This window comes from Ochotona princeps, chromosome 28, assembly GCF_030435755.1.
Source record: "Ochotona princeps isolate mOchPri1 chromosome 28, mOchPri1.hap1, whole genome shotgun sequence".
Lineage (NCBI taxonomy): Eukaryota > Metazoa > Chordata > Mammalia > Lagomorpha > Ochotonidae > Ochotona > Ochotona princeps.
In genome coordinates, this window is record NC_080859.1 from 10,625,303 (window position 1) to 10,642,015 (window position 16,713).

A 16,713-nucleotide genomic window follows, 5' to 3' on the forward strand; every position below is an offset into this window, starting at 1 on the left:
CTGTGACTGGGACTTGCCAGAGTAAAGCCAAGATCTTAAAATTGCATGAAGGTTTCCCTTGTGAGTGGCAGGGACCAAGGACTTGGGCCATCTTCTGCTCTGTGCGTTGCATTAATAAGGAGCTGGATTGGAAGCACCTGACCTGGTGCTCATGGGATGCTGGCATCTCAGGCAGTGTAGGCAAATATGTGTACACACACACACATATTCCCTCCTTACACTTTAAGTATTTCAGACAGGATTTTTTTTCAGCTAACTTTCAGTTAATTGATTCTTTATTTTATTGAATTTGAGAACGAGAGTCGGAAAGCTACACAAGTAGAGAGCTCACATCTGCTGGTTCACTCCTCAAATGCACCTTTTCACCCACCTTCTAACCCCCCATCTCACTCCCGCCAGACCAGAACTGGGCCACACGGACGCTGGGAGCCTGAAACTCAACCGGAACTCATTCTAACTCTGTTTCCATTGGTAGCAAGAACTCGGTCACCTGGACATCCCTGTCTGCTGACCCCAGGGATCTGCATAGTAGGTCCCGGGATGCCAGTGTGGGCCACAGTGTCCAGACAAACACCTGTCCGTGTTAATGCTGTGTTCATTTACATCCAATGTGGGTTGCTTTATACATTACAGTTGCTCTTGAAATTTTTCTGTTTTTTTTTCTAGTTTTTACTTTTTGTACTTACATACTATGACATTTTTATGTTGTATTGTTTCCTGCAAAATTTGGGGGGTTTTCTTTTGTCTTTGAACATGACAGTAATGGTTATTGTGTGATCTGTGTCATTTCATATCTGAGGTCTTGTGGATCTATTTCTAGCATTATTTCTGCTATTCTTCAGTCTGAGTTTATCGTCTGAGCTGTGTATCATTTGCCACGTTCTTTGAATTACGTTTGAAAAAGTTGTAGGAATGGTTTCTGGCAAAAACCAGAACACAAGTGACCGTACTACAGTGCTTCTGTCGCCGTGTGCTGGGTGCCTGGGCATGCTGCTAGTGAAGCCCTCCCTAACCTAGGGGCTCTGTTGGAGGAGCCCAGCTGCTCCAAGTGCTTCAAGTCATGAGCTGCAGGTGCATGTGGTTTTGCTTTTTATTTCACGTAGTCTGAGCGTGAAGTTTTTTAAGGTCTTGGCCTATAGGGATTTGTCCTTGGGTATGGTTTTTAAAATGTCTTTAAATCCCTTTTCTCTGGGCCCATAAGCCATCGTTCTGCATGTCAGCTCTCTGGATGGAATCAGCCAATACTTGGGGTGGGGTCAGCTGGCTTTGAGTGCCTCACCACCGGCTTTACTTTCCCCTAAGTCTTGGCCTAGCAGTTGCCCCTAACTTGACTCTTTTGGAAGGTGTTCTGCATATTTTAGCCAGTGTTGTTAGGTTCATTCTGTTAAACTGAGTTAACCTAAGCATTTACCAGAAACAGAAGTCCTTGCTCATTTTCAAAATAAAATTACCTTAATGGGTGTATGAGATATATTTCTGAAGATACAATTCTTTGGAGAGCATTAAATTTTTTTTTTTTTTTTTTTTTTTTTGTAAATCACCCTTAAAAGGAAGGTTGCTCCTACGTATGACTGAACTTTGTTGTGGTTAAATAATCCTATTGTGTGACAGTGACAAGGTGAGTAGGCGCTCTGTATGCATGAGTCAGATGCTGTATGGTTATGCCAGCGTCTCAACATCAGAAATATGCAGTCAAATAGAACTCTGTACCTCTTTGCCAGCTGAGTACAGTGTTTCTCAGCTGAAACTGATAGCGCTCCTGTAAATTACCATCTGCCTTTTTATTTACTTTTTATAGAACCATTGAAGATATAAAATATTTCTTCATTATGGAACATTTCTTTTTTCTTCCATTTGATTACATAAATGAAATTGCTCAGTTATAACTGAAAACAACAGTGAACCTGACATTTTCATAATTTACTAAAGCATCAAAGTCCTACCGCAGAAAAGAAATTACTCAGGAAGCACTGATGTAAATAGTAACAGATTTATACATATTTAACTGGAAGAGTTTTGTTCAAATTTAGAAATAAAAGCAACATATTTGTTAGGCAGTCTGCAGTAAATTGTAGCATTAGTTGTAATATGAGAGCTGGTTTTAAATTTTGCAAATTAATATTTTATTTAACATTTTGATTTGCTTAAAATTCACATAAATGGCTTTTTTTATTGTGTTACCTTTTTCTTAGCATTCATTCTTGCACTTAATTAAGTCTTTTTGGCAGTTTGCAGTTTCAAGAATTCCATGCATGTTCACAGGCATCATTCTCCACACTGTAAAGCATTTGTTTCTTGATTTGCTGGGTTGAAGCATTCAATTTAAGTCATTAGCTAAACAGAAGTCCTCAGTTTATGCTAATATTGTTTTGTCATAATGTCAATCACCAAGTACTGCGGAGTGACACAATGGCAGTGAATTTCATTGTCATTAATCTGAGACTGCTCTGGGCTTCCCTCGGCAAGGAGCAGAGGTGGGCTGTGTTGAGGTTCTCGAGGAGGTGTGTGTTTGGCTTCTTGTTGAGCGTTAGTCCTGCTTTTCCTTGAGATGTCCTTAAAAGCTGTGTAGGGATGATCCTACAATGATGAGTGGAAATGGAAGCTAGTTTGTATTTAAAGGTAAGAAAATTGAGGCTAAAGAGTTGAAGCAACTCATTCAAGGTGTCACAGCTTGTTAGGGCAAAGCCTTGCCTGGAGGCCAAGTCTGCACTGCAACACACTTTCTTGTGTTTGAAATGTCAGCATTTAAAACAGGAAAAGGCACAGTATGTGCGTCATGCTAGTATGTTTCTAGCACGGTTTGTCTCCGGCAGTGTGAGATATTGTGGAAATCCTTACCCTGGGAGTCAGAAAGCCAGGATGCTGGTTTATATACATTACAGAGCACTCCACTTCTGGAAGATCACCAAGTTTATAAAATGGAAATTACATGTGCTGCCAGGTAGTTGGGAGCTGTATTGACAGAATGTCTGCTAATGGAGCTTAACATACTAGGAAGGAATTCTAGGGTAAATGTATGTCATATGTGCAAATCATGTATTTTATTTCTTTGTTAATTTTTAGCACATTTTTATTCCATTCTTTCCACATTAGCAAACATTTCAGTGTTCTCAGAATGCTTTTCTTATCTTGCTGGTTTAGTTGCCATTTTCTTTCAGTCAACTTCTGAAGTACCTGTACCCTGCTGGAGATAGCAGCATTGGTTAACCCTGGTAAAGTGTGGTCTGTAGCACAGTATCTGTGCCCCCTGGTGATGAGTGCCACAGCCACAAAATTAGTCTAAAGGAGTCCAGGAACCTAATGGGATTGTGTCTTTTTCTGGGCATGTTTATCTGGTGACACACAGATAAAAAAAAAGGATCTTTCTTACTGTGGTAAAGAAGCTATGGTCATTTTTCAAAGTCACTAGAAACTCCTACCTCTCTGCCTAATGACTTCAGTACTGAGGTAAACTTTGTAGTCATGCTAATGTCCTGTTGTGTTTTGAAGTGTGGATAACATATTTGTGTAAGGAAAACTGAAAAATCTTACCTGGTTGACTTTAATGCTTCCTTTACTAGATGAAGTCCTCAGCTGTTTTCTCTTGAGGATTAATTCAGTGAGCCAGCATCCTCCTTGCCCACTCAGAATCTTAGGACCTGGGGTCTCAATGATCTTGACTGACTGTGTCCAGTATGGTAGGGGACTACTTCCAGACAACAGGGTTTACTGTTCTCTCTCCCTTCCTGGGTGCTGTCATTACTAATGTTCAAATCATTCTATGTTGGAAGAAACATTCTGCGATGTGCAAATAGACACCATCAGTTTGCTAATTTTTTTTTTAAGATTTATTCATTTTATTACAGCCAGATATACACAGAGGAGGAGAGACAGAGAGGAAGATCTTCCGTCTGATGATTCATTCCCCAAGTGAGCCGCAATGGGCCGGTGCGCGCCCATCCGAAGCCGGGAACCTGGAACCTCTTCCAGGTCTCCCACACGGGTGCAGTGTCCCAATGCATTGGGCCATCCTCGACTGCTTTCCCAGGCCACAAGCAGGGAGCTGGATGGGAAGTGGAGCTGCCGGGATTAGAACCGGCGCCCATATGGGATCCCGGGGCTTTCAAGGCGAGGACTTTAGCCGCTAGGCCACGCCGCCGGGCCCCAGTTTGCTAATTTAAGCATACATTTTCACTGTCCTATTTTGTGTTCATAACTTGAATAGTAAGAGGTAGAAATTAGCTTGCTTAGCTAGATGTATTTCTTAGAATACTGCATGGTGTCTTACAAAATTCCCTGGACGTTGGCAAAGGTGCCCAGCCTTCCAGATGACGCAAAGCGAAACTGTGCTGCTGCTTTGGCCACACTCTGCCAGCTTCTACTATCTACATGCCCCACAGCTACGGTTACCAGGCTGAAACCAGCAGGGGTAGTTAACGTGTATGCATAAATTTTAATTCTGGCAGCATCAGGCTGTCCTTCATGGCTACTGATCATATCAGAAGGGCATTGCTTCTTAGAGTTCATCATTCAGCTTAGAATCCCCTCAGCCTCAGCCTCAGCCCTCCAAGTTGATCCTTGATTCCCGTGTCCAGTCTTAATGCACTACTTTGCCCACTTAATGCACTGCTTAATGCACTACTTTGCCCACAGTGCAAGAAAATGGCTGTGCACCAGTTGCTGATCATGATTCTGTAGGTTTTTCTTCACTTAAACACTGTTTCAACAAACCTGATGAATGTGCCACCATTTGCCCGTGTTTGTACGTGGACTTCCAATTTAAAGTCACTTACCTAATAACTGCTTAAAGTGAGGAATTGCATCCTATGCAAACACTGTATGTACCTGTAAGAAACTTGTTTCCTGGGGCAGTTGTCATTCAGGATTCAAAGTGTAAGGCATTTCTCTGTTACTGTTCTCAATTTAGACGTGGCGTCATAGCAGAGCACGGCAGCTACAATCAGGTTGGATACCATCGCATTTAGAAGCCTGTTTCAGATGCCTTCTACTCAACTGTTAATGATTTTTTATTATTTTTTTTACATATCCAACATGCCTAGGCAACAAATACCAGGAACACAGGAATTTCAACTAGTTGTAAAATGTTTACATTTAAAATAAAGGTCTTTTTAAAATACTATTTTCACACCTCTTCATATTTTATACTAAATTATTTATTTGAAAAAAAACAAACACTGGGGGAAAAGCACAATTACTCTAAGGATTACATGTTTCCTGTGTTTTTTTGTTTGTTTGTTTGTTTGTTTTTGTTGGAAAGAGAACATATTTGTGGAGAGACCGGAAGAACTCCCATCTCTGCTGGTTTACTCCCCAAATGGTCCGAGCCTTGGGACCCTGCACCCGCATGGGAGATCCAGAAGAAACTCCTGGCTCTTGGCCCCTGGCTTTGCTTCAGCTCAGCTCTGGCCATTGCAGTCATTTGGGGAGTGTACCAATGGATGGAAGATTTTCTGTCTCTTCTTTCTGTAAATCTGTCTTTCCAATAAAGATAAACAAATCTTAAGAAAAAATTTATTAATATTATAGAAATGACAAGACTTTTAAAATTGATTTATAAGTAATTAGTAAATGATATAATTTAATGATGAAATGCAAATGTAATTCTTTACAGCAAATACCTTGTTTGCTCAAGATTCTGTTGCGTTTCTGTAACCTTTTTCTAGAATGTTACTGAAATATAAAAAATGATTGTTTATATAATGAAAATATTATATGCAGGTCTGTGGCTTGATCGACCCTTTGTTATGCACATATATTCCTCTTAACAGAAATTCATGGAAGCCACGTATTTACTTCATGTTTTTTCTGGAATTAAGAATATTTTAACTGTGTAATCACGCAGGGTAAGCATCCCTGATGGGAAAAGTCTAAAATCCAAATTACTCCAAACTTCAAAACTTTAAGTAACAATACTATGCTACATAAAATCTTTCACACTGACTCATGGGACAGGTCAGTCAAAATGCAGATACGTTAAAGTTATTGTATAAAATTATCTTTAGAGATTATTGATAGAAGATGAATATGGAACAAGTGAACTTGTTATTTAGTCTCATGGCCTCCTACTAGATATCTTGTCACATGAATTCAGATATTCAGGGCTCTGGAACATTTCTGGTCCCAATCACCTCAAGTAGTTACTATTAAACCTGTATACACATAGAGAGACCTAGAGATCCTGATAGGAGTATGTGTATGTGTCAAGAGCAAGAGAAAGGGAGGGAAAGATGACTGCAGAAGAAAGGAGAAGAGGATGTTAGTTTGCTAAGATTCTTCAAAATGCCGTTTTTCATTAGCATGTCCTGTGTTTCAGGTAGATAAATTTCACCTCAACAAGTATACAAACGCACTACAAGTAATCCTTTGTTTTTATATGTGTTAGTAATATCTTTCTTTTCTTGCATTAGGTCTTCAAACATGAGCTTGCTTACTTACTGACTGGAATTCTTGGGGCTGCAATAGATTATTGGATCGTTCTTGGTCTTAAGATGGGTAGAAATGTGATACGACACATGTCTGATGACTTGGGAAGCTATGTTTCCCTGTCCTGTGACGGTAAGCCTATCCACTTTGCCGTTTGCCTGGTCCCATTCTGAATTTGGCTTTTAATTTTCTTTGAATAGTCTATAATCATTAACATATGGTTTTAATGAAGCTTTCTTTAAAATAATTATCAGTACATGCGCAGATAATATACAAAGGAAGATAAAAATGACTCATAAATGCTCCCATACAAATATCCAAGATTAAAATGTCTGGTTGTTTCTTAGCATTTTCCTGTAGTGTATATCATATTGTATATGTAATAGTGCATTTCTGCTGGCCTCTAAACTTTAGAGAAGCCTTCCCCCACATAATAATAGTTACTTTATTTTCTCTTTTTATTGTAGAAGTATTTTTGTTCATTTATGTGTGATTTTTAGACTTGAGTGTTAACACTTTTCAGTACTTGTGGTCATTCTAGTTGAACAGTCATACCTGATATTATTTGTGCCATATGCACAGGTTTTGGGTCTTTCTGTACATGCCACACCATGGCATTTAGAAATGACATTTTCTAAAATCTATTTGTTGTAAAGCACTTGTGTTGATTTGGATTATCTGATTGATTAGAACAGTTTCATCACATATCTGTTAAAGGGTTATTTTCTCATTATAATAGAGAAGGGTGTTGAGCTTGGTACCCTAAGAAGAAATCGGTATGGGGAAGTGGATAGAAGTAATCTTATGCACAGTCTTATCACTTTGTCCTCTTCCCACTGTCTACTTAAGAAGTGTGCTTGAAAATCTTTGGCGGTAGTGGTAGACCTGTAATTGGAACACTGTGATGACAGCTCGTTTTCAGAGCCCTCTCTTTATGAAAGTTCACCCAACTCTTTATACCCAGAAGCATGCCCACATCTGCCTTTTTCTCCCTCCTTTCCCTTTCCTTTGTTCATTAATCCTAAATTCCTGAGATGGACATATTTTGTGCCAAGTAAGCTTTCTGTGACTTTAAAATATTAAAAAAATATATCTGTGTGCTTGTTAGTATTTCAGATGCCAGATTCTGTTTTACCATATATGTGTTTGAGTGCATCTTGGTTTTCTATACTGAAAAAGCTCTTGAATATGCTGTCAGTCACTTTAATACTTTGAAGAGAGAGTATGGAATAGAATCCAAGTTATAACTGGATTCAGGATTTATTCCATGATACCCTATGAAAAGAGAGGTCTCTTTTTATATTACTAAAGAAGATTTTTATCTAAAGCATTTTATCTCCTTTCTTTTTCTCTTTCCTTTTCATTGAGCCAAGAAGAGTGATTACTGTTCCTTTTGTGAACTGGCTAGCCTTTGTTGGTGACTTTTTAACATTTCTTAGCTCAGATTCAATCTTCCTCAAACCTGTTCTTATCATTTCTTTCTCACGATTCCTACTGGGTAATGTTTTTTATTCTTTTCAGAAATAGAATTCCAGCATTATTTGCTAGAATGAAAACTGAAGTATTTGGCTAAAAGAGCTTCCTGTTTTCATTCCATGTTGAAACATCTTTGAGTTTGGGAGAACCATGACAAGATTCATGCTAGCTTTACAGACTGTCAGGATAGCTGTGTATGTAGTTTATTGTAGGCAGTAATTGCCTTTAAGGAAAATAAGTTATAGTGTAGCCAGAGCATGAATTAAAGTAGGGTTCTATTACATGTTACACATTGGCTTCAGTACTTTCTCTATTCTTATTCCGAATTTCACTTCTTGTTTCTTTGTTTTAATTTGAGAGACAATATGAGGAAGGAGAGAAAAGACACCTCCTGTTCACTGTTTTACTATACAAATGCCCGCCATGACCCTGAGCTGAGGACAAAAACCAGCAGCTGGAAGCTGCTGCTTCCCAGGTCCACATTGCCTGGGAGATGGAATTACAGTCAGAAGTGAATTTGGAAAACAGTCCCTGTGATGTGGAATCCCTGAGTCTTAGCCACAAGGCCAAAATTCCACCATCTTTTATTTTCGACTAGGCTCTTGCTATCCAGTGTGAATCCTAGTTTTCAAATGAGTTAGTCCCTATAAGTTTGAGCCTGTTGACTGATTCTAGCTGAAATGTGACCTTAGTGTTACTGTGACAGCGTTGTTAACCACTACAGTTACTTTGGTTTGTTTTTGATCATTAATATTTAAAACCCAAATGGTTTTTAAATTATGCTGCTTATTAAAAAACATGTTTAAGCTTTTTCCTGCTCTTCTAAATACACAGTTGATTCTGTAGGCTACAGAAATCAAAATCACATACTGCCTTCCTTATATTCTGCTGTTAACATAGTTTGTTGTTTTCTGTTTTAATTTTTAGTTTTTTGAGAGGTAGAGAGACATAGGCTGATGGACCGCTGCCATCATTTTCTTCTCAAATACCTGCAGCGCAGTGCATACACTGAATGGAGGTCTCCCATGTGGTGAAAGGAACCTGGTTGCTTGAGCAGGCACTACCCCTTTCAAGGTTTATGTTACCGTGACGTTGTAGCCTGGGCCCAGAGAAGGGTGTAGAACCCAGGCATATCCACAAGGAATGCAAGTGTCTGAACAACTGAACCAGTAGGTTTCATGTCAGCCCACTACCTAATGTCTAACCTTTGTCAGGAGACAGAAATCGGATGAACAGATTTCTGCTTTAAAAAGCAGTAACTTTCTGTAGATAATTGGAAGGTTTGCTTAACATGAAGTTTATAGCATGTACCACTTTTACCATTGGGTAATCTAAGTGTCAATATTTTGATGAAAAAATTGAAAATCATTGTATCCTTACTTTCTAATTTTTCCTTGTAAGTGTTCCCTTTTAAAAATTCCTTGCATTACTTCTTAAATCATGTAGTATAGTTTGCTTTTCCAATGTCATTAGTAAAGTTATTATGATTTGACTTTATTCTTCCTCCAGTTGAAGATAATTATAGATCTTTCACACTATGATAAATTGAGTGCTTTGATTTTCCCTAATATAAAAGTTCATTCTGTTGAATTAAATTCTAGTCTATTGAATTAAATTTTAGTTTGATGTCATTGCTTGTTAGTTTACAATTGTTTTGCTGAGAAAGCTTTAGATATTTCACAGATCTTGTTTTCTATCAGGTCTGTGAATTCCAAATAGGTGCCATTCTCTTATTTACGAACACTTTGGACACAGAAGGATTTTCTGTGTTTTAAGTTTAGCATACTTCAGATTTGCTTTACATTTAATTACAAATCTGTGATTTATTGACTTCACTGAATGGTCAGTGAACTTTTTTTAAAATCTATCTATTTGGCACACCCGCTTCTCCCTAACCTCATATCCTTCCCACCCTGGTTGACTATGTAGAACATCATCTAAAATTTAAAAAAAAATTAAATATATTTATTTGAAAGGCAGAGAAGTGACAGGGAGAGACAGAGAAACATAATCCATTCATTAGTTCACTCCCTGAATGACCCAGACTGTCCCAGTTAGTCTAGGTCGAAGCCAGGAGCCTAAACCTCCATCGGATTCTGGCGCTTATGTGGCAGGAACTCAAGTACTTTGGCCATCATCAGACCCATTAACAGGAACTAACTGTATTGGAAGCGCAGTAACTAAGACTCAAAACCACCTGGATGTGGGAAGCAGGCATGCAGGTAGTAACAGTTTAGTGTGCTGTGCCACAGTGCACTTTTTTTAACGTAAAGTACCAGTCATAAGTATTTTTGGCTTTTTGGGCTTTATAGTCTCTGTGCCAGCTGCTCAGCTCCACAGTGGCCGTGAGAAGACAGCCATGCACAGTGTATAAATAAGTGAGCACAGCTGTGTCCCAGTGGAACTTTATTGTTTGAATCGGGCCAGAACCTGTCAATTCCCGGGCCTTGACTTGAACTCATTTCTTCCGTCATTTCAGAGGGAAAGGAACTGTATTTTGCTCTTATTTAGACAATTTTAATGAAGTTTCCTTTGCTCTTCTTTGATTGTGTCATTACTATTTGGATACTTTTCTTCTCTAATGTTTTCTGTGTTTCAAACCTCTTCCATAGATATAAATTTTTAATTTTTCCTCATTGTCTCAGTCAAAATGTTTCTGTTCTCTTCGTTTATTCAGCAAATTTTTCTTGGCATTCTACCAGACTCAAATAGCTAAACACTCAAGGAACAGTGGAGGGGGGAAATAAAACACTCCTTCCTTTTTTGGAACTGTCAGTGGGAGATGCAAACTACAATTAAGTTCATGTAAATACATCATTTTTAAATGATAAATTCTTCAGACAAGAAAGCCTGGCTGTTGAGAGTGGTGACTCTGTGTTATACTGGGGAATCAGGGACACACAATTGGAAGGAGAAGTGGAAGCCTGGCTGTCAGAGAAGAGTTTAATTCAGGCAAAAACATTTACCAAACTCTGAGGTCGGCACAAGCTGCACCCTCCTGAGATGTCTTGGTGCCTAGCTGATAGGAAGCACCCGTGTGAAGGGGCCAGAATGAGGCCAAAAGAGAGGGAAGGGAGGCTTTTTGTTTATGTTTTTGGTTTGTTTAGATGATGTTTACATAGTCGATCAGGGTGAGAAGAATATAGGGTTAGGCAGAGGTGGGTGTGATCATTGTTTCCAAGCTTTTTATTTCTTCTTCCCATTTCGGGGGGTGAGGGGGAAAAAGGGGGATAGGCCATACCCAGCCTCCCAACCATCCCAGTACCCAACGATGGGGAAGGGCCACCCGGTATCAACCCAGAGTCACATGGTGCATGTTCCAAGGGTCCTGCCCAGGTGGATGTGATAGTTTCAAAATGCTGTTCATCTCACTGAACTATGGATGAGGAATCAGGAAGGGAGTATTTTTAGGAACATGTGTGAGGAGCTAGCGTTGTGGAATAGCAGATAACGTCACCACTGCCTTAATGCCAACATCCCATGTCCCCTTCTGATTTACCTTCCTGGTTATGTACCTGGGAAAACAGCTGAAGATGGTATTCAGGTCACTGCCCATGTAGAGACCCAGAAGAAACTGCTAGCAGTGGCTTTAGTTGAACTCATCTTTAACTTGCAGCCATTTGGGGAATGAACTAGCAGGTGGAAGATCTTTCTCTGTCTCTCTCTGCCTCTCCCCCTTCTATCTCTCACTGCAACTGTACCTTTCAAATAAATAAAATAAAATAAATGTTAAAAAGAGAGAGAGAGAGAGAGATGTGAGATTTGTGATTTTCTGTTGCTTGCTTGTTTCACTCTTTACAGTTGTGTCCCAACCATCACTAGAGGGAGTGCAGACTCATAAGGAGATCCTCCTCCACTCATGTATGCTCTTACCCTTGGGCCTCTTACTGCCTTTCCAGGGGTAGGACTTAAGCTGTGGTGAAGAAAAGTGAGTCTAGTCAGCTTAGGACTCATCATTGTAGATTCCATCCTTGTGTGATTATTTTAAAATTTAAGCACTGGTTTTCCAAAGGCGCAATCCTGTTGTAGAAAGGACTGTTAGTTGGGAAACCTAATGACAGATGAAGTTGTATGTGTATCTATATATTCATTTATTATCCAGTCTTGACTTGAAATAGTAAAAAGTAATGATTGTTTTTCAAGTATGAGGACATATACCATTAAGAAGTTTTCTCCTGGAAAGCAAGTAATTAAAATATATTAGCCATGTTATGTGGATGAGTCTTACTGAGAAAGAAGCCATAATGTGAATGAATGAAATCTACTGAGGAAATTGCCTAGAGAAAAATATTTTATGGGCTCTGGGAGTACTTACTTCTCTTGTTTCTGCAGACTTTTCTTCACAGGAATTAGAGGTTTTCATTTGCTCCTTTTCCTCCTCCTGGCTTCAGATGTTTGTTGCTGAGGCAGTCTTCAAGAAGCTGTGTTTACAAAGCTCCATCAGTATTTCCTCAGAGCCCCTCTCTCTTCAGAAAATGGTAAGCACCACTAAAACTCTAGACCTTTTCACATCCAAGAAGTGATTTTATAAACTCAATAACAAAACATGTTATTTCTTTTTTTTTTCCTTCACTATATTCTTTCGTGTGTCTGATATTTTTATTAATTTTCATTAACACATACAGAATGTATTTCATGAATTTCAGATGTGATTCCAACACTATGATACTTTTGTTTCCTCCCTCCTCTTTTCTGTCTTTCCTTCTTTTGCTACAATGAGCTTTATTGTTTTTTAGCTTTTTGTCTATTTTTAAAATTACTCTTTGATGATACAGTTCCAAAGGTTCTGAGATTGCCCTTAAGCCCTTTCCAGTTCCCCTCCCTACACTGATTTCCCCTATATTAATTACAATAATATAGTTCTTCATGGACAATCATAAGTCCATGATTGCAGGCAGGGACAATGGCAGAGAGTAAACCCTTCAATCAAACGTCATAGATTAGAGGACTGGATCAAAAAACCAAAATCCATCTATCTGTTGCCTACAGGAGATATATATCTCACTAACAAAGATCAGCAGAAACTCTATCTCAAGGGTTTTGATGTTTTTGTTTTTAGTCTCATTTCTTCAAAACAATTTTTTACTCATTCTTCAGTGACTTGTAGCTCATACAGTAGCATCATTTTCTTTAAGAAGGCTCTTGATTGTCTTTCATTTCTTTAGTAACACCTTAGTCATTTGGCAGAGAGTTATTTAACTTCATGGCATTGTAAATGTCTATTCTTCCTGTCATTGATTTTCTTTGTGGCTTTTCATTTACTGTGTAATGGAGACTATCATATCCAGATGGGAGGATACAATGCAGTATGCATGTCTACTTCCAGATCAAAGATAGTCTGTATAAAAATGTTAAAAATGTTATTTCTAAAGAGTTGACAGAGCGTATCTATTCAGTGTCTACCTCAAAAATAATTGGTGAATAGAAACTTTACTTTTAAAACTATATTCGGGCTCGGCAGCGTAGCCTAGTGGCTAAGGTCCTCGCCTTGATCCCATATGGCTGCTGGTTCTAATCCCGGCAGCTCCACTTCCTCTCTATCTCTCCTCCTCTCAGTATATCTGACTTTGTAATAAAATAAAATAAAATAAAATAAAATAAAATAAATCTTCTCAACTGAACTTGAGCTGTGGTTATGCAACAAGTGGAGGAATCCACCTTGGTGGGAGGGTTTGGGAAGCGGTGGGGAGAACCCAAGTACCTATGTAACTGTGTCACATAATACAATGTAATTAATGAAGTAAAAATAATAAATAATCAAAAGAAAAAAAAAACAATATTCAAGGTTGGTAATAGCAGAATAATACAACAATCCTTGTTTCCTAATCATTTACCACTGTACCTATGATTATTTTAGAAAGAACTGAATTCCCACAAAACAGTTCTACATGGAATTTAGTAGTATTTATAAAGCCAAATTTTGGCTATCTTTTCATATTACTAGTATCTAATATCTCTAGCAGTTTCTTCAGCGAAACAGAATTGTGTATTGGTCAGATTGGACAAATTCTGCTCTGCAGTGTCCTTGCCCATAAGGATGTTTTCAGTCCGGTGTTGCTTATACTGCAGTTAAGTTCTGAAGAAAGAAATTATCAAAATAGAAATGATAAAATACCAATTGCACATAAATATTAATCCAAAAATATCCAAATGAGTCATAGGAAACTCAAGACTAATCAAACTTTCCTAATTGAGCATCAGAATGGACCTAAAAGTTATATATTTGCAGGAAGATATTTATTTTCTTGTCTGTGTTCAAGCCAGTGAGAACACTAACTATAGTGGTGAAACCAAGAAAATATAATCAAATTTAATGGTGGCATGAGTTAAACAATGTCTTTGTACTGCTTTCTTGGTAATTGAGAAAACAATGTAATATTCTTTTGCGACAGGTATATTCCTATTTGCCAGCTTTGGGAAAAACTGTTGTTTTGCATGGAAGTGGAAAGATGCAGAAGCCAAAGAAAATAGGACAGCGGCCTTGCCTGGAATCTCAGAGAGCATTACTGATGCTGAATGGTGCTAAACGGAAGCAGGTTGAAGGGCTTTCCGAGTTACCGTAAGTGATACTGATGTCCCAGCTGTGCTTGTTTGGGACTGTAATTTCTTGCCACGTTTATTGTGTACCTGTGGTACTGTCTAAATTATACTGATTAGAAAGAAAAAACTCAGTTTCAGACCCATAAGTACATATGGCCTGAATTTGTTTCATTTCTTTTCAAAGCGTGTGCAGTTTTTCTAAAAAGAGTAAGTGCTTTTCAAAAGGAATAAAAGTGTTCATTAAATTGTATTATACAATTTTTGCCCCATAATTTTTTTTTTTTTTTTTTTTTTTTTTTTTTTTATGTATAATCCATTTTATTGTATTGTTGTTGACAATCTTTACATAGTTAACTATAGTTGAAGGAAAATCAAGAAAGAGAAGGAAAAAAAAAAAAAAAAAAAAAGGTTCAGGGGGATAGGGAGGTGGGCAATGCTATTATGTCCATATTGTTTCCATCATGTATCTGAGGTAAAAGGGGATATTGAGGGAGAAGCCCCACCCGGTTTCCCGCCCACCCCAAGTCCCATATGTGGGGCATGCTCTGAGATATGTGCTCAAGTGGAGTTAATAGTTCTCCAGTTATGAGTCACTGCCAGTTTCGCTCGATGAGGTGGTCCACTGATTGATATGGTCCATCATGAAGTCTCCATTTGTCCCATATTTCGCTGCCAACATGTAGCTGAGATGAATGATTGTCCTATTCTGTCTTCTGTCTTTTCTTGGTTAGAATTCTGAGTCCAGCAGTTCAAGTGGGGAGATCTCCAAAGATACTTTGAGGTATTCCCAGACCAGATTCTTGTATGTTCTAGCAAGCACAGGGCCCGGCACAGTCCATCACCCTGATCAGCTGGTGGTTGCAATTGCTGTGTTGGTTCTGTTTTCAGTCCCGAGTTGCACTGGAACCAATGGGTGTTGCAGTCCAGTCTGGTTCGGCCCTTACATCAACCAGTGGGAGCTGCAGCCTAGTCGGGGCGACCCACAATAACCCCCACCAAGCCTGCCCCCTACCCTGGTTTGCCAATTTGTGTAGCAGAAGACCAGTCTGTCCCCCATCCCATTTGGCTCTGGTACTTGTCAATGGGTATTAAAGCTTAGTTCTATCTAATCGACTCAACCATCCAGCCCTCACAGATGTTGTTGAGTGCCTCTGTCTAGCCATCCCAGCCCCCGTCCTAGTTTTCATGCCCTCCCACGGGAATAGTGACCCAAGAAGGGGGAACCCACTTTTTCCCTCCCAGGTCTCTCTGTCCCGGTTTATGCACTCTTTAGGTGGTCCTGTGATTTGACTCGACAGAATTAGTCCCCAGTGCCAGCTTCTGCCAGCTGATGCTGTGGCCCTGATCTTGTCCACATGCAGCGCACAGGTGTTGTAGCCTTGCTTAGTCGTGTCTGTCTCTATCCCAGCCAACACTCTCCAGTGGGAGTGGTTGTCTGGCGAGGGGACCAGCCCCTTAACCCCCCCGCCAGCTCTGCCCCTCCCTTCCTGGATCTCACGTGTGCTGGATGGGTGTTGCATTCATATCCAGTACAGGCAACCACGCCCTGGCGTTCCAGAATGTGTACTGGTTTTGTCGCAACCAAACCCGGCCCATTCCACACTCTGTTCTGGTGATCGGATTTGCCAGAGGATGACATGAACTGATTCAGCCTGGCCTGCTCCTGACCCATGCCGAATGCATGCCAGTGGGAAACTTTCCATGGCCTATTCTGGGCTGTTTCCAATCATGCTTCTCGCGCTTACCTGCAGGGACTGTGTCCTGCCAGAGGAGTTGCCCAGGCTCCTCCATCAGAACCCCTCCCAATGCCAGATTTTGCGCTTGCCAGGGGGTTCTTGAGCCAACCCTACTCAGTTCACCTCCTGTCCTAGCAGGAACAGTGGCTTTTCCTGGCTGGCTTTCACCCCATTCTGACTCTTGTTGTTGGATGTTTCAGCCCAGCCATGGCTCGTCCATACCCACATACAGCTCACACATGGCTCAGAAGGGGATTGAGACCCAGCCTAGTCAGTCCCACATCTACCCTGTTTCTCCATAACACCAGATGGTGCTGGGATCTGAACCGGCCTGGTGCATCCAATCCCAGCCCACACTAGTGCCTCGGGTGACTGCAACTGTTTCCTAGATAGAACGCAGCCCCCATTCCAGCACATACACCACTTGGTGGGAACCTCATCCCAGCTGTGGCTTCCCAGATTGGGACCGTTCCTAGCTGTAAATCACACACCTGCACGTGGTTGCTCCGAGGACCATTAGGTGCCAGCCTGCTACACA

General features: G+C 39.9%; 1 protein-coding gene across 1 annotated transcript in view; it reads left to right on the plus strand.

Annotated features, from left to right (window-relative positions):
* Window positions 1-16,713, plus strand: part of SLF1 (SMC5-SMC6 complex localization factor 1) — a 64,671-nt gene that overhangs the window by 39,081 nt on the left and 8,877 nt on the right. Inside the window, exons 15-17 of the mRNA XM_058656293.1 lie at window positions 6,408-6,555; window positions 12,232-12,377; window positions 14,292-14,458. Coding sequence (XP_058512276.1) covers window positions 6,408-6,555; window positions 12,232-12,377; window positions 14,292-14,458 — 461 coding nt within the window. The remainder of the gene's footprint in view (window positions 1-6,407; window positions 6,556-12,231; window positions 12,378-14,291; window positions 14,459-16,713) is intronic.